Below are 21,667 nucleotides of genomic sequence, written 5' to 3' on the forward strand. Positions count from 1 at the left end.
GAAGGTGTCCAGGGAGTTCTGCACTGTGGACTGTAAAGGAGTTTTATGGATACTTAGGAGGTGGATGATATGATCGTGGCGTAAAGTGATCTCTCTTCCTTTCCAAATGGTGGTAGACCAGATCTCCCTTTTCAGGTCTCTCTTCCCATGAACTTTTTGAGAAGACTACAAAAGGAGGGTACATCAAACCCTCAATGCAAGTGATATTATAACCCCATCAGGTCTTGTGCAGATTCAGTCCCTCTCTTTAGGGCACAGAGGTGGGAGAAAGCCATTCAGAACATTAGGAGACACAGCCACCAACTTGCCACTCTCTGTGGTTTTCTTCTGCTACTTCGTGCGTAACTTCCTGCCCACCTGGTATCAGAAGGTGCAAGTCTCACACACAGATGTTTTGCATTCTCCTCTTTGCTTTCTGTAGCTTTCAGAGTCTAAGAAATGCAGACCTGCAGGCATTGCAACCCAGTGCAAGGATCCAGCACAGGGCTTTCTTCCTAGAAGCTTCCAGAATGTCATAAGTTGTGGTAGGAAACCACAAAGCCTGATGCCCAAGGTCAGGTGTTTTATACCTCTTCAGTTGCTGAGTGCCCTGAACCAAGACAGAGATTTATTTTTCCTGTTCTAAAATGGAGACAGTAATTTCTTAGTCACTGGGCTGTGAAATGAGATATGTACTTTAGAGCGTCTGACAACACAGATGTTGATCAATTAAAATGAGTAAGTTTGGAATCACCCAGATGGCTCAGCCCATAAAGCCACTTGCTGTCAAATCTAAGGACTGAGCTCAATCCCATGGACCCACATGGTAGAAGGAGGGAACAGACTCCCAAAAGTTGTCCTCTGACCCCCAACACAAAGCACTTCTTGTCTCCATCTGCACACAAACAAATCCCAAACAAATAAATGTAATAAAACTTTTTAAAAAGATAAATAAGCTTAGTTTCTCCATCTGAAAATGAGAACAAGGATAGTAACATAGTGAATGGTGTTGGAAAGACTAACTCTCAGGTCCAAAAGGTTTGTGTCTGTGGTGGCTCACACATTCCTTTATAGCACTTGGGAGGCAGAGTCAGGCGGAGCTCTGTAAGTTTGAGGCCAGCCTGGTCTACAGTTGAATTCAAGCACAGCCAGGGCTACACAGAGGAATCCTACCTCAAAAAAAAAAAAAAAAACAAAAACAAAAACAAAAAACAAAAAAAAAACCAAAAAACAAAAAAACCCAACTAACCAACCAACCAGACAAACAAACAAAAGAGTGATTTGTGAACCACAAAGTCTTGCACCTGGATTATCCTTAGGCCATTTGAAGAGCAGTATTTGGGTCTTGAAATTTTATTGTATTCTGCCATCTGGTGGTAAACAGTGCTCTGGATTCATTTTTAAAATAGCTGAAGCAAGGTTCCTGGGTCTTACGAAATCAGATCAAGCTATGCTATCTAGATTTTGAAACAGCTATAAGAGGAACCTATGAAACTTTTACATTACACAAATAATATATGAAACAGTTGAAATGCCCCCAAAGCACTTTGGAGGAGTTTGGAGAGCCGCATATAGTTGTCCCAATAGTTCTACCTGCCTCTTGGAATCTTACCCCCAAATACAGACTCTTCAGAAAGATTATTAGTTTGTTTTGTTTTGTTCTATTATTTTTAAAAATCACATTTTAAAAGAATTTATTTTATTTTAAAAAATGTATTCACTTTTATTCATTTGTATGAGTGTCTTGTCTGCATGCGTGTCTAGGCACTGTGTGCATGTCTAGTGCCTTTGGAGGCCAAAAGAGCCACTGAGTCCCCTAGAACTTGAGTCACAGGGAATCATGAGCCACCATGTGAGTGCAGAGAACTGAACCCCAGTTCTCAGCAAGAGCGGCAAGTCTACTTAACCACTGAGCTATCTTTCCAGCCCTGGTTTATTTTACTTGTGTGTATGTATCTGAGTGTATGCCATATTCAATGACCAGAAGGAGGTAGGGTCTCCTGGATCCTGCTGGGTCTCCCGGATCCTGCTGGAGTCACAGCACGTGTGAGATGCTTAATGTGGGTGCTGGGAGCTGAACTTGAGTACTCTCAACCACTGAGCCATCTCTCCAGCCTCCTGAATTACATCTCTCTATTTATTTTGTGTGTATGTGTGTGGTTTTGCATGTGTCATGATGGTTCATCTGTGGAGGTCAGAGGATGGTTTGCTGGGGCTGGCTCTTTTCTTCTACCTTGTGGGTCCTGGGGATAAAATTCAGGTAGACAGGCTTGGCAGCAGGCACATTTACCCGCAGAGCCATCTCACCACATCCAGTATGTATGTATACACACACACACACACGTATATATTTACAAAAATTGTGTGAGACTGTGTGCCTATTTGTTTATATGAGCACTAACTGCTTGTGGGTGCCTGTGGAGGCCACAGAGGGAATTGGATCCCCCTGGAAATTAGAGTTACAAGCAGTTGTGAGTTGCTGGGAACCAAATATGGGCCCTCTGCAAGAGAAGCAAGCATTCTTTTTTGTTTGTTTGTTTGTTTTGTTTTGTTTTGTTTTTTGAGACAGGGTTTCTCTGTATAGCCCTGCATTCTTAACACTGCAATGAGGGGCCTGAAAGCTGTAGAACCTGTAGGAGCCAGTCCAGAGCAAGGGCGGAGTCGAGATGCGTCCAACTCCCCTCCCAATCGAGACCGGAAGGAGTAGGACTGCTTCTTCCCTCCCTGCGCACGCAGTCTTACGCACGACCCCCCACCTCCACCACCCTTGAGATGTCATGTAGCCTGGTGGCCAGATTACGGGTGAAACTTCCGCTCTCGTAAGGACACGTCTATGGAGCATCTGGAATTCCTCTTCACGTAAACCAGACATCCCCAGCAGCTCGACTCCAGCCAATAATGTATACTCAGCCCGAAAACCACTATTCACCAAGGTTTATATAGTCCTTGTTACCCCCAATAAAGGAGAGCTGTTTCACTGAAAACTGTCTCCAGAGAAAGGTGTTTCTCCTGCACTCACGCAGACCGAGATCCTGTCTAACCCACCAGCCGACTAAGCTGCATTTCTTCCGGTCCAGCCTAGTGTGCAACAGGGCCTGGGTATCGCGAGGGAAAAAGCAGAGCTGGCATCAATACATCTCTCTCTTCATCTTCTTCCAGGGTTTGTACATGACTTCTCCTTTCCCTTCCTCTGTCTCCCCCCACCCCCCACCCTCCCCTCCACCCCCGTTTGTGATGGTTAATATTGGCAGTTAGGTAAGTTTACAATCTGCTAGGCTATGAGCCTCTGGTGCTGTTTGTGAGGGATTTTCTAGATTAAGTAAATCGAGATGGGAAGAGACACCCTAAGCGTGACTGGCACAGCTCCACGGGCTAGGGGCAGGGACTGAATAAAAACTAAGCTGAGCACCAACGTTCCGTTCACCCCCGCTTCCTCCTGACTGCAGATGCAGTGTGACCAGCAGGCTCGGGCACTGGCCGCCATGATACCGTGCACCTTTACGGACTGGCTGTGTTTGAACTGCGAACCCAAGTAAACCTCCCCATCTCAAGTTGCTTCTGTTGGGTATTTTGTCAGAGCCACGAATCAAGTAACTAATGCAGTTTAATTAATATTTGTCGTTGGTAAGCAAAGGAATGGATTTCATTGTGACACTTTCATACATCTGTGTCAATATAATCCATTATAATCAAATTCCTTTGCCTCCCCCACCAGCATCCCTGGATCCTCGGCTCCCTCTAGCTGATCCCCACCCCCTCAACAGTCTCCTCTTCTATGTTCCAGTCACACACACAGTCCATTACCTCCCCCCAAAAGTCCCCCCATCTTAAAGGCTCTCTCCTCCTTATGTCTTACGATCTTCTAAGTTATTTGTTTATTTATTTATTACCGTTGTGTTTGTGCCACAGTGTGTTGGAGTCAGTTCTCACCTTCTACCTTTCATTTGGGTTCCAGGTATGAAACTCAGTTGGGAGAGTTTGTGCAGGAAGGGCCTCCTTGCTGTGCTCCCCGACTTCTAGTTTTAGGACACACACACACACACACACACACACACACACGTTGTTTTCTTCCCCAAAACTTACCACCTCCTGCCTGGCCTGGTATTCACTAGTTTGTTTTCTATAACCACCCACCTCCTATGAGATTCACAGCTCTGTAAGGAGAACTGTTAGTCTGCAGAGCTGGTACCGTCCATACTATAGTGACATCCAGTTTCCTGTACTGCATACTTCCTGGCCCGCTTCTGACTTCTCTACCATTAGTTTGTTGTTCCAGAGAGAGTTGCGCCCAGCGATTCTTCCAGGCCCCTTCCTTGAGGCAGTAATCAATGAATGCTTTGCTTCTGGGCTCTCCGAATGCAGATTCCTTAGCAGTTCCCATTCTTGCCGCGTGGGGACAGCAAACACATTTACTTCTCACTCCTCCAACTCCTACAGGTGTCACAGTTCATTCGGATCTTTGTGGTCCAACCTAGTCTCGAGAAAAACTAAATCCAAAGTTATCGAGTAAACAAAGAACGGTAGTTAGGCATAAAAACAGACCAGCAACTATCCAAACCGGTCAGATATGCCCAAGACAACCTAATCATAATTACTGATTGCTGTACTTAGCCCCAGATTACCACAGAGCTGGGCAGGTCAGGGTTGGTGTAAGAGGCCCTGAACTCAATGCAAAATGCAAAGGAGCCAGATGCCTCAGTCATCAAGCTAAATAACACTTGGTTAAAATGTGTCTAAAATTAAAACTAATCAATAAAATACCCAGTATTTATAAAATTGTTGCGTCAGAGTGTAAAGAAAGGCCTCAGATGACAGACTTTACATATGTATAATGTGTATGAGTGTTTTGTCTGCAGGAATATCTGTGTACCACATGTGTATTCTTAATTCTGAGCCACCTCTCCAGACCCTGGCCCTTACTTATGATCTGTGTGTGTGTGTTTGTGTCATATGCATGTGTGTACTTCTGAAGCTCAGAGGTTGTTTACGTTCACAGGATAGCTCCCTCTGTCAGTCTCCACCTTATTTTTTGTGGCAGGCACACTGCTGAACAAGGTCTCCCAATTTCCACCAGACTGGTGAGCCTCTATGGTCTGCCCGTCTCTCCTCTCAGAGATGGGGTTACGAGCACATGCCACCAACCTTGGGGACTGGTGATCCAACCTCAGATTTTCCTGATTGTAAAGTTAGCACTTTATGAACCACATCCCCAGACTCTGTTCAATAATATTGAATTACTATACACTAATTGTACTAACCAGTCTGTATCATGAAGTTTTCATGGGTATATAGAATATACTTGATGATATCCATCCTTCTTTCAACAAGTCTGACCAGGGTCATATGGAACCTCAATGTACTTTTGATTTGCATGTCTCTGGTGGCTAACTGTGGCTTATGAACATTTTTTCATGACTTTATCAGCCATTTTTTTTTTTTACTTCTCTTGAAAATTCTATTGAATTTGTTTGATTGATTGGATTAGTTCTTCTTTGGGCATTTAAATTTTTTAGTTCATAATATTCTAAATATTAACTCCCTGTCACATGAATAGTTGACAGGAAAAAAAATTTGTCTTATTCTTCAGGCTCCTGACTCTAATAATTGATTCCTTTATGTACATATTTCTAACTTGACACAATATCATCTGTCAATTATTTGTTTCTTTTTTATTTACTTACTTATTAATTTTGAGACAAGTTCTCACCACGCACCTCCATCTGGCCTGGAACTTACTTTGTAGAATAGACTTGTCTCAAACTACAGAGATTTTCCCCTACCTCTGCCTCCTTTGTTCTGGGATTCTTGTGTGAAGAATGACATTGGAATTTTTATGAAAATTGCGTTGAATCCTTAAGTACCTGGCCTTTTAAAAAATGTTTCCTCTTGTTGGGGGCCACTCCTGCAATTGCACCCGCGTGGACTTGTGAGGGGACTGCTTACAGGAGTCAGTTTCACGCTTTCCAGTAGTGGGTCACCAGGTCACCAGGTTTAGTAGCAAACACTCACTGGTGGTTCGTTTTTGGCAACTTTATACAAACCAGACTCACTTGGGAAGAAAGAAAGTCATCCCATTATCTAAAGAGCAGGTCTGTGCAGCATGGTTGATGATGGATGTGGGAGGTTCCCACTTACTGTGGGTAGAGCCACCCCACCCCTCTGCAGTGTTCCCAGGCTGTATAAAAGAGCAAGCGGAGCAAACTGCTGGAAGCAAGCCAGTAAGCTGCACCTCTCCCTTGGGGGGCGGGGGGGGGTGTCTCTGCTTCAGTTCCTGTCCTGATTTCCCTGGGCCATGGAGCATGACCTGAGAGTTGTAAGCTGACACAAACCCTTTCCTCGCCACCACATCGTTTATGGACGTGGTGTTTTACCACAGCGTTGCTCAGCGTTGTTCAAGCTTGCTTCGGCAGTTCAGGGTCATTTGTGTTTCCATGTGGATTTTGTAATTTTTCTACTTCTGTGAAGAATGACATAGGAACTTCGATGGAAATTTTGTTGAATCAATAAGCTGTTTTGTGGCACGACTTCTTTCAAATCTTTTTTTTTATTATTTGTTTGTTTTGTTTTTTGTGACAGGGTTTCTCTGTATAGCCGTGGCTGTCTTGGAACTCACTTTGTAGATCAGGCTGGCCTTGAACTCAGAAATCCGCCTGCCTCTGACTCCCAAGTGCTGGGATCAAAGGCGTGCGCCACCACCACCCGGTGCCTTCTTTCAAATCTTAAGTCTCCCAATTCATGAACATGGGAGATCTTTATACCTTCTAGTATATTCTTTGATGTTCTACCAAAAGGAGTTATAATCCTTATCTTTGGCATAAAAGATATACAGCTACCGAGCTGGAGAGATGGCTCAGCGGTTAAGAGCACTTCCAGAGGACCTGGGTTCAATCCCCAGCACCTACATAGCAGCTCACAACTGTCTGTAACTCCACGATCTGACACCCTCACACAGACACACACAAAGGCAAAATACCAATGCAGATAAAAATAGATAAATTATAATAAATAAATAAGAGATGTGGCCACCTGTGGTGCCTATTAGCATAGCAAACCTCATGCTGGTTTCCAAGCAGCTCTTGGAGTCTTTAGTGTCACAAGTCCCTGTTATATGTTTCAAAGTTCAAGCTCCCATGCCAGCCCTTCTCACCTCCTCCTGGGCCCTCCCTCCCTCCCTCCCGTTCATGGCGTCCCTCCCCAGATCCTCAGTTCTCCCTGGAACTCTGCAACTCTTGCTATGTTTTTTCTCTGTGTTCTGCTCCTGCCTCTCACACTCTGTTCTCTCTGGTTCTCTGGTCTCTGACCTCTGCTGGTCTCCCCTCTCTCATACAACTCTGGTCCTGTCCATTCTACTCCTTTCTCTCCGATCTAGATTTTTCCAGATGCCTGTGGCTGGCCTCCTCTCATATCCACAACAAAAGCCTTCCCCTTAGCTGAGCATGGAGTGGTCAAGTCATCAGTGTATACAAAACCCATAGTGGGAGGAGACAGCTGACTCCCGCAGGTTTCCTCTGACCTCTGTATGTGCACTGTGGCACCCCCCACACGCATACATATACGTGTGTGTATACACACACAATACATAAAAATGTAATTTAAAACAATAACAAGCACAGTGCCTCGACCCTCTAATCCCAGCCCTTGAGAAATAGAGGCAGGGAGATTAGGAGTGCAAGGGCATTCTCATCCACATAGTGAGTTCAAGGTCAATGTCGGCTATGTGAGACTGTCTTAAAAAAATAAACGAAATGAGCAAGGATGGTCAGACAGAGGCTGGGGGTGATGGCCTGTCAGATAGAAAAGCCAGGATGTATAATCGGGTGCTTCCTAGAATCGGGCTTCCTACTTATGAGCAGTAGGATTTGAGATAAGTTGCGTCATCTTTACCTGACTGTAAAATGACGGACAATGGTATATACTAGATACTGTTAAACAAAATGAGTGAGCACACAGAAGCATCTCAGCGAGGGGCTGTGGGGATGGTGGGCAACTAGCATCACTTGATCTCCCAGAGAGCAGGAGTTTAGTTCCTAGCACGCATGTCAAGTGATTCACCACCATCTGTAACTCCAGCTCCAACGGATCCGATGCCCTCTCCTGACCTCCGTGAGCCAATGCTCACGTATGTATCACACGCGCGCGCACACGTATACTCACACATACACACATGTGCCCAATGGGATTAAAATTTTTTTAAAAAAAGAGCTTCAGCACAGACTTAAAAGGGTCCTTGGCACACAGCCAGCCAGGAACTGCTCACTGGCGCGACTCCAGAGGCAGCCAAAAATCAAGCAGTACCTCCACTAAGGCAGCTGGCCTGCCAAGGTTTTCTTCCCACGCTCAAAAGTTTAAAAGTCATTTAAAAGTCCCATGCCACACTTATTTGGAAATTTTATTCTCTTTATTGCAAATCTCTGGTAAAGGAAAAGACAGGGCAGCTGATTCTCCTTTAAACTTTGGCGAGAAGAGTACTCCATTGTCTTCGAGGGATGGCTGGCCTCCCCATAGCACACAGAATCGCTGTGGAGGGGGTCGGGGGTGGGGGTCGGGATAGGGCTGTGACACATACTGGTTGGTGCTGGTGACTGCCTCCCAGATGCTCTGACTTAATGGGCCAGGAGGTTGTTTGGTGTCAGTTGCTCTTTAAATTCCCCAAGTGACCCCAAGCAGCCAGGGTGGAGGGTCCCTGCCACAGTGTCTTGTCACATGGGTCGGCAACGGCTCGAATACCTGGCGGTATCACCAGCAGCTGTGTCACCTGCTTACATCACCTGCTAGGCCAGGGTCAGCAGGTGTCCCCTGTCCCCTCTTCCCAAGTGTCGTGTGTGCTCACCCTTCCCCCTTAGAGTCCCCAGGGGAGAGAGACACTGAGGAGGTGTGGCCCTGTCCTGAGTGAGACTTGTGCTTAATCACTCGATAAAACATGGCTAGCCGAGCACATAGGGAAAGAAGAAATCATACTGTCTGGTCACAGAGCATCACTGACTTCTCCTGGGTGGGCAGATCCTCCTGTATGGAGAGGAAACGATGTGTGGGGAGATGAAGAAATGCAGGATGGGTACATGTTCCTCACATAACCTCTCATGCATCCAAACTCAAATCAAAGTTTTCAAGGTCCCAAGAGTAGAATATTAGGTACTTTAGCAGCATATCTTACATGGGTCAACAGTAAGAGCCAGGTAGAATCTCATTGTGGTTTATTCTAGAAATAGAAAATGCTTTTGATTTTCCTGAGTCCTTGCACATGAGAGAGGAAAGGAAAGGATGGGGTGTTGTTCTTGGAACTTTTAAATGCTCTCTCTCTCTCTCTCTCTCTCTCTCTCCCCTCACTTTAACACAAAAGTGCAAATGGCACAGGCTCAAGTCTTCAATGACTCAAACATGGCAACTGAAAATAAAACGCCTGCAAAGGTGCAGGGACACCCGTCTCCTCGCAGTATTACAAATGTAGTCTCGCTTTGCCTCTCTGTCCATACAAAGGTGTGTGCAGCTAGCTATTCCATGAAGGATGCTGAATGCGGCCCACCATTACAGCGATGAAATCATTAGGATGCTTAAAAAATACATAGGATCTCAGTTTTACATCACAACCCTGATGTGTTTACCACACTGTCTATTTTGTTGGTAATTTCTTTTTTTACAGAGGACAGTACAGGGACATGAGAAAAAAACCAAGGCACAGATAGACAGTTACAACAAATGTCTATAAACCCTAGCACGTAGTGCCTATTTAGGGAACATTTAGGTAAATCGTAAAGTCTGAAAAATTCTCACATTCATTACAACTGATGAACAATTAGCTGTTCGATAAACAGGTTGCTTAGCCACCATCCCATTATTAAATATATGGCTATCACTACACAGGTTGTGAGTGGTTTCAAAAATAGCTTTAAATAGTAAAAGCCGGTACCCCTAGGTGGATATAAATATTGTGCCTTGTGGGATCTAGATAAACATAGTAAGTTTCTACTTAATTTGTAATCTGTATGGCAATTATCAATTTTAAAAAACTATTTTCATTATATAAATTGCAGGGCTTTTTTTTTTCTCCCAGTGTTAAACTTCTTCTCTACAAAAGACAGGCGATTTACAAAAAAATAACCCAACATTTAAAAAAAACCATATAGACAACAAAAATACAATCCAGATGTGGACTTAAAGCTGAACTCTAATCCACTAGGACATTCTCTTAATGTAGGGTGAGGGGCAACAATACATACCTGTAGCAACTCATTCACTTCTTAATCAAAAGAAATATCACCATGGCGGTTTTTTTTTCCAAAATAGTAGTCTTGGCTAGAGCATCAAGCATTGAAAATAAATTCTTTTCATTCATAAAAGCCTTTCAAAATCTGAGGGAATCGGGCTCAACTGCACTTAGGGAAATAACGTTGTAAAAATTGTATTTACGATTTTAAGTAAAGGGTGTTTTCAAGACTGAAGGTAAACGCTTAGACCCATGAGAGCGCATTTCTTGGCACATGCACACCCTGGATGGGATCCGGAACACAGCCACGATGTGGCTGCAGAGCCATTTGGCTCTTAGCCCCACGCGCAGTCTCCTGTCAGGTCCTTGTCCCAGTCGTCTTCACATGGCGGTCTCTGGCTTCTGCAGATGCTGGATCTGCTTCTGAAGTTGGTCCCTGTCCAGCTTCATCTTGGCCTCCAGCACTTGTCTGAGGGACCCTATGCTCTCGTAGATGGCTGAGAACCCTTGAGGAAGAGGCAAAGGTCACAGGAGTTAACAGCTAAGAAGCAGTGTCTGGCCAGCTTCTACAGCGACAGTGACCGTTGGTTCTGACTGATGCTGAGCCCCCTGGGGGTCAGTGCTGCATGGGAACCTCCATGAAAACTGTGTTTTAGATGCAAAGGGCTCTACTGCAGTCAAGAAAGACAGTAGATGCAGATTTAACCAAGTGACCAAAGCTCACACTACTATCACCAGGAGAAATCATGCCATGTACCTGCTGATCAGATGGCCAGAGCAGGGCGTCCGTCCATCCCGCCGTTCCAGGTTATATCATAAGAAAGTAATCAAACCGCAACTGGGGAACTTTCTGTAAAACACTGCCCTGTAGTCTAAAAATACCAGGTTCAGGGGCTTCTGTGAGTCAAGAGAGCACCAGGCGCTTAGGCCTCCAGTTCCTATGGCCATGGCTCTCAACCTTCCTAGTGCTGGGACCCTTTAATACAGTTCCTCCTGTTGTGATTGGTGACCCCAACCATAAAATTATTTTGTTGCTACTTCATAACTATAATTTTTCTATTGCTATGAATTGAAATGTAATGTCTACAGAGTGAGTTCCAGGACAGCCAGGGCTGTTTCACAGAGAAACATGTCTTGAAACCTCCCCCCCCAAAAAAGGCCAGTTTTAATCTGTGCCCCAGAGCTAAGGCTGTCCCACAGCTCTCCACACCCAAATCCCGCCCGGAGAGAGCTGGAAAAAAAACAAAACAAAACAAAAGAGCAAAATTCATAAAATGAGATCTAATTTATGTGGTGAGGGAAATTCTAATATATTGTCTTTGGGTATTTGATGAAAGAGTTGACTCAAGATACACATGAACACTCATAAACCATACACATAGGCACACATATACAAACATATCTATATCTATATATACATATATAGATATAATGCACACAACATACACAAACATACATGCACCTCCCATGTGAGATGATGGGTAGGTTAATTTGCATGAACATAGTAACCATTTTGTGTTATGAACCTTAAATATACAAATAATTTTTAATTTAAAAATTAATTGAGGACTGGAGAGATGTGTTGGTGGCTGTGCTGGCTAAAATTGTGTCAACTTGACATAAGCTAGAGTCAGCAGAGAAGAGGGAGTCTCAGCTGAGAAAATGCCCGTATAAAAGCGGGCTGTAGGCAAGCCTATAGGTGTTTTCTTAATTAGTGATTGATGGGGAGGGTCCAGCCCATTCTGGGTGGTTCTCTCGCTAGGCTGGTGGTCCTGGGTTCTATAGGAAAGCAGGCCGAGCAAGCCATGGAGAGCAAGCTACTAAGCAGCAGCACCCCATGGCCTCTGCATCCGTTCCTGTCTCCAGGTCCCTTCTTTGCTTGAGTTCCTGCCCTGACTCCCTTCCGTAATGAACAGTGATGTGGAAATATAAGCCAAATAAACCCTTCCCTCCCCACGCTGTTTTGGATCACGGTGCTTCATCGAAGCAGTGGCAATCCTAAGTAGGACAGTGGCTAAGACACTTTACTGCCCTGTCAGAGGACTGCAGTTCAGAGCCCCACATCAGGTGGCTCACAAATGCGAGCACACACACACACACACACACACACACACACGTCATATGTAGAAAGGGGTGGGAACAAATCTTACAAATAATTTTTGATTATGAAAAAGGTTTTTTTTTTTTTTTAAAAAAAGAAGCCATCTCCACCAAAGAAGAATTTCAAATTATTCTGTTTTTTACTGATTTTTAAAATTAAGGGGTTTTGTAATGTTATTTTTTCCTTAGAAAGTTTTATCTGACAATTTAGGAAAAAGTATAAAAATTATTCATTAAAGAAAGTTTTGATTGGGGCTGATGAGACGGCTCACTGAGTAAAGGCGCTTGCTGCCAAGCCTGAGGGCTTAAGTCCCGTTGCTGGGCCCCACAGAACTAACTCCACATGCATGTGCTGCGTGCATACAGCCAGCGATGCTGAAGAAGCTCTCAGAAGTGCCTCACATGTATAGGAACAGAGAGGGATCAGCAGGTAGCTAGCGCTGACGAAAATAAGAAAATGTCAGTCATGTGCGGGTTAACCACTTTTGTTTGCTGTGTGTCATGGAGGCTCTTCATGGACTTGCAATTGAACTAGTACTTTAGGGCTGGGAGTATAGTTCCCTGGTAGCACGTGCTTGCCTAGCAACTGTGAGGTCCTGAGTTCAATTCCCACCGCTATAATAAGTAAATAAATGAATGAATTTGTTAAATTCTGCACAGCTACTTAGAACAGCAACTAGGAACATTTTGCTGATTTTTTAAAAGCCAGCTCAGCCTCTGTTTCAGAGATTTCAGTGAATAGCCTTTTAGACAGACAAGCCACATGAGCTGCGTGGGGTCTGGCCTACCAGCGTTAACCTCCGCTTTCATCTCCTTCATGTCCTCCGTCATCTGTAGCTCCAGCTTGCTGATCCGCCCGTGCACCTTCTCCTCGTCCGGCTTTCTCTGTCCTTCCGAATTCCTCTTCTGACTCTCTTCGATTTTGTCAAGCCTGGCCGACATCTGGCTGAGTTTCTTCTCTACGTCTCTTTCACTGGCTCCCTGGGGTCCAGGATAAGAATTGCACTTGGTTATTGCAAAAGGAGAGTGGTCACCTTGTCTCCCATCCACAGGGACCAGAATCACAGTGGCTGGTTATCCATCCCGTATCCATTCTCAAAGGTCACCCAGAGTAAAAAACAAAAACAAAAACAAAAAAACAAAAAAAACCTACATTTTATTCTGTCTCCTGAGTTTGGTGTGGCCATGTAATCTAACCAATGAAGTGTAAGAACAAGTGTATGTAGCTGCTTTCAGAAAAAGTTAAAGGACACTTGCTATATATCCTTAATTCTTTCCCCTTCGCTTCTGTCAATGGCTATTCAATCAATGGCTGGAGTTCTATCAACCATCCTGCATCGTGGCGACAAGTGCTACTCTCTGAGGATGGCAGAAATCTAACCTAAAAGGATTCTAGTTATTGAAGACTGACAAGTTTTTAACTCATCTGGGTCCCGGAGAATGCAAACTTGGATGTGTTTTGGTGAGAGAGAAGGAAGCTTCCATCTTAGAAGAGCCACCAAATGGTTAAAAAAAAAAAAAAAAAAAAAAAAAAAAACCAAATGGTCAGTCACAGGCTCAGAACTCCACAAACATGTCAAGGCACAGCAAAGGAGACAACTGGAGGGAGGGATTCAAAGTAGTACGGTTCACTAGGCCTACGCTTTGTGAAACTCTGCATCCACAGGTTCTAGTGGTCAAACGATGAGCATGAAGCCTTTCATCAGGTGTGATTTTGCAGCATGACAGCAATCCTGTGATGGCACTGATGCAGAGACTGCCACTCAACAAATGGCTCAGCATCAGGACCGAGCAGTCAGACAGGCAAACCACACTGGCCACTTCTGCTCAGCCCAAGTCCCACGGAAGGAAGCCGAAGCCGGACAAGGAAAGAGAACCCAACACAATTTGCCTCCCTAGCACTGGCTTCTAAGCCTACTGGCTTGAAGTATGATAAATGCAAAGCTCTTTGAAGGTATTTTTTGGTAGCTCTGCAAAAATTAGTTCTTTGAGAGAGCCAGTGGAAGCAGAAGTAGACATAAAAGGAAATAGTGTATTCTGGTCTGACGTCCAAGCACACTCTAGTTACAGTGCATTGGAAGGGGCCCGGAGGGACAGAGAGCCACTCGACATTAGTGAAAACAAAAACTAAATCACAACATTAAAAACAAAGAGAAAGGAGATCAGACGGCTTAGTGGTTAAGTGCACTGGCTGCTCTTCCACCAGACTGGGATTCATTTCCCAACACCCACATGGCAGCCCACAACTGTCTGCAACTCCAGTTCCAAGGAACACTACACCCAACACCCTCACACAGGAGACATACATGCAGACAAAACAGCAATACATATGAAATAAAAATAAATAAATCATTAATAAAACAGAAAAACAGATCAAGTAAGTAATTGTAGCTTTACTTAGAAATGTGTGATAGACAATCGGGATCATTTAAGTCAAGGTTGTGACTTAAAGCGGTAGCTGAAATTTTTACTTTGTCTTTTGATAACCAATATAAAAACAAAGCATTTCCTGTCTTTATGAATAATATGAAGAACAGGAAATGGGGGGCATGGCTGGGTGGCAAAGTTCAAAATTAACAGATATGGCAGTTAGTGTTAATTGTAACAGAATTTAGAATCAACTGGGAGCCAAGCCTCTGGACACGACTGTGGGGAGTTATTTTTATTTGCTTGAGGTGGACAGACCCAGCCATTGTGGGTGGCACCATTCCCTGGTGGGGATCCTGAACTGCGTGAGTGGGGAAGAGAGCTGAGCACTGTGGCCTGTATTCACTGCTCTCTGCTCATGGATACAGCACGACCAGCTGTGCTATGTTCCGGCTGCCTTAACTCCCCACGGAGAGAGAGGACGTGCGCCACGATCAGCTTTTTCTTCCTCAAGTTGCTTTTTTAAAAAAGATTTATTTATTTATCTTATGTATATGAGTACACTGTAGCTATCTTCAGACACATAAGATCCCATTATAGATGAATGCGAGCCACCTGTGGTTGCTGGGGATTGAACTCAGGACCTCTGGAAGAGCAATCGGGTGCTCTTAACTGCTGAGCCATCTCTCCAGCCCCTTAAGTTACTTTTGTGAGAGTATTTTTCCATAGCAACAGGAAAAGAAACTGAGATAACAGGTATGAGAACCTGGGTTTGATGCTCAGAACAAAGGAAAGACGAGAAAGAGAGAGAAGGGGGGCACGGGAAAGGAAGAAGGAAAAGAGGGAAGGGAAAAGAGAAGGAACATGGGGAATACCCAAGCAGCTTTGGGAGGCACCAAATAAATGTGTGCTAAGTCCCTAGGTGTTGATCAGACATTGCCGCCTCCACTGAATACCTATTATTGAAAAGCATCAACACTTACACTGTTTTCCTTAACAATCAAGGAGAGATGGTCGATTTTCTGCAGAAGTTCTTTCTCTATCCGCTCCTGTTCTTGTTGCAGCCAACTCCGCGCAGACAAAATCTGGTTGCTGAGCTCTTCAACGGTGCCTTTAAATCTAAAACATTAGAAAAGAAAGAAAAGGAGAGGTGTGCGAACGTAAAACAGTTTTATGTAACATCACAAAATATCAATTCAATGGGAATGGCATACTTTCCTTCTCTTAAGACCGTGTTCAACATGAAGTTGGTGCAGGATGGAAGCAAGCAACAGAAAGACACCTAATGATGCTCCTACCCGTAGGAACTGGCAATGCAGGTACTTAGGTGACACAGTACATGCCAAGGGATCATCTTTGCAGTTCTAAGGGTCCATGGTACTCCTTGCTCAGAGGACATATTATCCTTCATCTATCCCCTTTCAGCATCCTCTCCTTTCATATTCTCTTGCCTCTTGTATCCTCCAGGACTAGAGGCTGGATTTCTTTCTTACTCTTGTCTTTTATTGTTCTTTCTCCATATGGGCATAGCCTAATCCAAACCAGTAGGAAATAAACCAGGCATAATGGAACACACCTTCAATTCCAGAACTTGGAAGGCAAAGCTAGGAGGAGTCGAAGTTAAAGGTCAGAGTGAATTCATAGTAGCTTGATCTACTTGAGACTTTGTATCAAAAGAAAGCACCCTTACAATAATCCATTCCTCTAGTCCCCTTCCCTCCAGAGTCCTTAAAATAACTATCAATGCATGTTCCCCTTAATCACCTTCTTCTTATTTAAATTAGCATGTAATGAAACTATAGAATATATATAGTTCTGTATAGAGGTGTAATAAACATAGAAGTGCAATTTAAATAATAAAAAACATCCATTAGAGTCACTGAAATGTCTATTTTTGTTTATATATATAAATATATATTTATATTATATATATTTATATTATATAATATAAATATATATTTATATTATATATATATTTATATTACATATATAAATATATATATAAAATATACGTATATGGAGTCGTCACATGTCACTGGAGTACATGGCTGCCTAGTTAGAGACCACATTTTCTAGCCTCCCTTGCAGCTAGGTGGATATGATGGCTAATCTTCTGGGTCATCTTGACTTGATTTGGAATCATCTGGGAGACACACCTTGAAGCATTAAGTGAGGATGTTTCCAGAGGGATTGAATGAAGAGGGGAGGCACACTCTAAATGTGTAAAACACCATCTCATGGGCTGGAGTCCCATGAATTAAAAAAAAAAAAAAAAGGAAGGGAGGAGACAGGTTACCAAGCACTCATCTTTCCTCTTTTTTTCTTTTCCTTCTTTTTTTTTTTTAAGATTATTTTATTTATATGAGTACACTGTAGCTGTTTCCAGACACACCAGAAGAGGGCATCAGATCCCTTTACAGATGGTTGCTGGGTATTGAACTCAGGACCTGTGGAAGAGCAGGACCTTTGGATGGCTCTTAACCATTGAGCCATCGCTCCAGCCCCGGCACTCATCTCTTCAACCTCTGACTATAGATGCAATGTGACTAGCTCTCCTGTGCTCCAGCTACCACATGTTCATCACCATGGTGGATGGTATTCCCTCAAACTGTGAGCCAAACGGCCATCTTCATTACTTGAGCTGCCTTTGTCAGGTCCCAACAATGAGAAACATAATAGTTACAGTGCAGCGCACCAATAACTCAGATGATTGGCAGTACATGAAGTACATACATGGCTCTGATTACATCCCCCAAGACACAGCTGTTGCCCTGGGTTTTCCCTCTGTAGCAGCTGGGAAAAGCAGGACTAGAACTGTAAAGGCTCCACACTGAGTTGTCAGAGCTGCCCTGTCTGCCCTGGATCACTGACCACACAGCATAGTCTGACCTTAACATGTCTACCATGGTGTACATATAGAGAGATCTTTTAAAAGGCTTTAATTTTCTTATACTGGGATTGAACCTATAACCTCGGTCTTGCTAGCCAAGCACTTGACTCCTGGACTAGACTCCCAGTTGAAGACACTGAAACACACCCACCAAGTTCCTTTTATCCCCAAAAGTTAACAAACATATTCACATGGAGGATTTGGGGAAACCATTATTTATCCTAACATAACCACAAGGGATAGGTATATCCCTTGAAGCACTATTAATAATAAATAACACAGAGAACTCTGCCTAAGCCTTTATCTAACACCTGGCCATCAGCTCCCTAAACTGTACACTCTTCAGGATGAAGAACAAAGTCTGTTTTGTTTTGTTTTCTCTTCATTACTAGATCCAGAGTTTCTAGGTAAGTGCTCCACAAATATATATGAGCGGCCAGGAAGGTGATTTAGTGGGTAAAGTGCTTGCCGCCCAGACATCAGGACCTGAGTTTGGATGCCCAGACCCATGTAAAAGGTTAGGCAAGATGGCTTGCATCTATAATCCAAGCACTGGGGAGATGAAAAGATGAATTTATTGGCCAGGTAATCTAACATAATCAGTGAGAGACTCTGCCTCAAAGTAAAATAAAATAAATAAGGTGAGGAGAGGTAGAGGAAGCCTCCCAGTGTTGATGGTCACCTCCACACACCCATGCCCGCATGGGCACATTGAACCAACTCTGCACATTTACACACATGCACATATGCATATACACACCAAAATAAAACAAATGAACCAAAGACACATAGAATGAAGCAGTGGGCCATCCCCCAGCCCCTAGAAGCAATCATCATGAAGGAAAGGTGACTGTTGCCACATGGAAACTGTTTCCTCTAGTTTTTGTTATTATTTTCACTCTGTGTGATAAATAAAACCTGAGAGGTGGGCAGGGGAGAGGGCTGAGCAGTTAGGAACACTTGCTGCTCTTCCAGAGGACATGTGCTAAGTTCCCAGCACCCATATCTGGCTGTTCACTCCAGCTCCAGGGGATCCAACGCCCTCTTCTGGCCTCTGTAGGCACTGCACTCATGTGCACATATTCACACAGACATAAATAAAAATAAATATTTAAGGCAGACAACGTTTAGACATTATATTTTTAAATAAAAGCAAGAGGGAGAAAGTGTGAATTTCATGGTCTCAGGAAGAATGTGACAAAAGCCTTTACCAATGGGTGGCTTACTTAGTGTCCAGGAGCTGGAGCTGGTGGTTGCTATCTCTGTGGGACATCTTCAGTTTGGTGCTCTGCTCTGAGATGGACAAGTCCACTCTGCTCAAAAGCTGAGAAATCTGGAAAAGAAGGTTGAGTTAGAAGGCTCTCACATCTGTCTTCATGGGCCAGCTCAGAAAAGTCTTCATAAGCTCAATGCCGGTCAGCAGCATTGAGTCACTTTACTAAGTCCATTTGGGGGTTCCCTTCCTTTTTCCGTGTGTGTGTGTGTGTGTGTGTGTGTATATTACTGTGTGTGAGTGTGTGTGTCTGTGTATGTGTCTCTGTGCTTATGTTTGTGTATGTGCCTCTGTGTGTGAGTATATGTGTATCTATGTGTGAGTATCTGTGTGCTTGCATGTGTATCTGTGTGTATGTGTGTGTATGTGTCTCTGTATGTGAATATCTGTGTGTATATCTGTGTGTATGTCAGTGAGTCTGTGTATGAGTGTGTCTGTGTGTAAGTGTGTTTGTGTGAGTGTGTCTGTGTGTGTGTCTGTGTGAGAGTGTGTCTGTGTATGTGTCTCTGTGTATGAATGTCTGTGCCTCTGTGTGTGAGTCTGTGTCTCTCTGTATGTGTGTCTGTATATGTGTCTTTGTGTGTCTGTTTGTGTGTGTCTGTGTGTTTTTCCGTGTCTGTGTGTGTGTGTGTGTCTGCTGTGTATGTGTGTGTGTACACAGGTACATGTGCACATAGGCCCATATGAAAGCCAGGGGTTAACAGGAGCTGACCTCCTCAATCACTCTCCACTCTATGTTTTGAGACAGGGTTCGCTCATTGAACATGGAGCTCACTATTGGCTAGAAGAGCTGGCTAATAGGATCTAAGGATCGCCTGTCCTCTCCTCCACCCAGCTCAGGGTGGATCACAATGCCCTGCTTTTTTATTTTTAGATTATTTTACTTTATGTGCATGAGTATTTGTCTGAATGTATGTGCACCATGTGTGTTTCTTGTGCCTGCAGAGGTCAGAAGAGGGCATCAGATTCCTGGGGACGGTAGTTATGGTGGTGAGCTACTGTATGAGTCCTGGCAACCAAACTCAGGTCCTCTGGAAAAACAAGGGCTCTTAACTGCTGAGGCATCTCTCCAGCCCCCACAGTGTCTAGCTTTTCATTGGGTGCTGCAGATCCAAACCCAGGCCCAGGCTGGTGCCAATGGGTGCCTTAACCCCTACACCATCTCCCTAGGGTGCTTTAACCCCTACACCATCTCCCTAGGGCACTTTAACCCTTACACCATCAATGAAGGGAGTCTTCATTCTTACACCATCTATGCAGCCTCTGCCTCTATTTTTTCTTCTTGCACACCCAGCAAAAATCAAGACAAGGGGCACTGCCAAAATATTCACCAGGAAGTGAATCTAAACTTCAGAGCTCTCTAATGAGCAATCCCAGCCTCTGCCCAGGCCTGGTACCTCTACCAGCTGTCGCGGTATGCAGCCATTATTACCTTGGACTTCCACCAGCACCATGGCTGCCAGTCCTGGAGGGCAGCATTTCTATGGCTTACAAACAAATCAAGGTTCCAGATGTACTTCCTCATCAAGTGAAGCCCCACAGAAGACCCTCTGTGGGCTACATCCCTCTGGTCCCCCACTCCTGGCCTTTGTTCTTATTTGGGATTTGTTTTCACTAAAGCTCAATGTTAAATTAGTCCTGTATAAAATGATCACATTTTCTGAAAAGCTAAGTGTTGCTCAAAATTCCTTACTAAGATTCATAATATTTGTAAGATGTGGATCATCACCATCACCACCATCACCATCATCACCACCATCACCATCATCACCACCATCACCATTATCACCACCACCATTACCATCATCACCATCATCACCACCACCATCATCATCATCACCACTACCATCACCATCATGTCTCTTTTGGTAGATTTCTGTACTGTACTCACCTTAGCTACCAGGCAATCTTTTTTTTTTTTTTTTTTTCCTTTTGTAATAATCTCATTCTCACAGACCTTGCTCCATTACGAGGGACTGTAGTGATAACTTTAGAATTTTGGTTTCTTTGAAAAACACAGTAACCCTACATGACTATGTTTTACGTTTTAACCCCAGGTGTGGGATAGGGCTGCTTCAGATGTCCACAGCAGCTGACTATGATTTGTCTCATGCTCTAGCAGGAGCATGATTTTGCCTGCAGCAGATAGTTTCTGTGACTGTGTGACATTGGAATTCTGGGGACATTTCAAAAGGTACATAAAAGTTAGGGCCCTGAGAGGTGAGCTGGGTTGTTGTTTGTTTGTTTGTTATGGTTTGCTAAGTGGTCATAAACAAAGAAGAAACAAATAAACGAAGAAATGAGATGTCCTGACAGTGAGATCAAACTTGCCCCAAGGAACTCCACGCTTCTAATCAGCAGGAAGCCGTCTAATAATAATGCCACCTGACTTTCCTCTGGGGTCTCTTTCCTTTCCCCTCTATCCATTTTTCTCTCATATCTAGTGTTAGGGGGTTGAAAGGATGGAATAAGGGGTAGAGAAGAACCCACAAATCAGCAAAAGTCAAGGGACAGGACCTCAGCTTAGTTAACACTGGGCAAGCACTCCAGTGCTAAGCTATGCCCTTAGCCTTGTCTATCGTTTTTCTTTAACATTTATTTACTTCCTTTGTGTGTATGCGTGCAGATGTGTACATGTCACAGCTCATGCGTGGCGATCAGAGGACAACTTGTGGGAGTCAGTTCTCTCCTTCCATTGTGTGGGTTCCAGAGACTGAACTCAGGTTATCAGGCTTGGCGAGACCTCTACCCAGCTGAGCCGCCTCTCTTTACTTTTGATTTTGAGACGTGTAAATTGATCAGGTTGGCCTAACTCACTCTTTAGCCCCCCTGCTTCCCACTCACATGTCAGGTG

General features: G+C 44.0%; 1 protein-coding gene across 4 annotated transcripts in view; it reads right to left on the reverse strand.

Moving 5' to 3' along the window:
• Positions 1–8,366: 8,366 nt before the first annotated feature.
• Fam81a (family with sequence similarity 81 member A) overlaps positions 8,367–21,667 on the reverse strand; it is a 53,863-nt gene continuing 40,562 nt past the window's right edge. For all 4 annotated transcript variants that reach the window (XM_029482095.2, XM_085844767.1, XM_021172653.3 and 1 more), the window contains 4 exons: positions 18,767–18,873; positions 15,634–15,769; positions 13,072–13,264; positions 8,367–10,689 (listed from right to left, as the gene is read on the reverse strand). In XM_029482095.2, coding sequence (XP_029337955.1) covers positions 10,565–10,689; positions 13,072–13,264; positions 15,634–15,769; positions 18,767–18,873 — 561 coding nt within the window. In that variant the 3' untranslated portion in view covers positions 8,367–10,564. The remainder of the gene's footprint in view (positions 10,690–13,071; positions 13,265–15,633; positions 15,770–18,766; positions 18,874–21,667) is intronic.

This window comes from Mus caroli, unplaced genomic scaffold (assembly GCF_978045245.1).
Source record: "Mus caroli unplaced genomic scaffold, Mus_caroli_1 scaffold_11, whole genome shotgun sequence".
Taxonomy (NCBI): domain Eukaryota; kingdom Metazoa; phylum Chordata; class Mammalia; order Rodentia; family Muridae; genus Mus; species Mus caroli.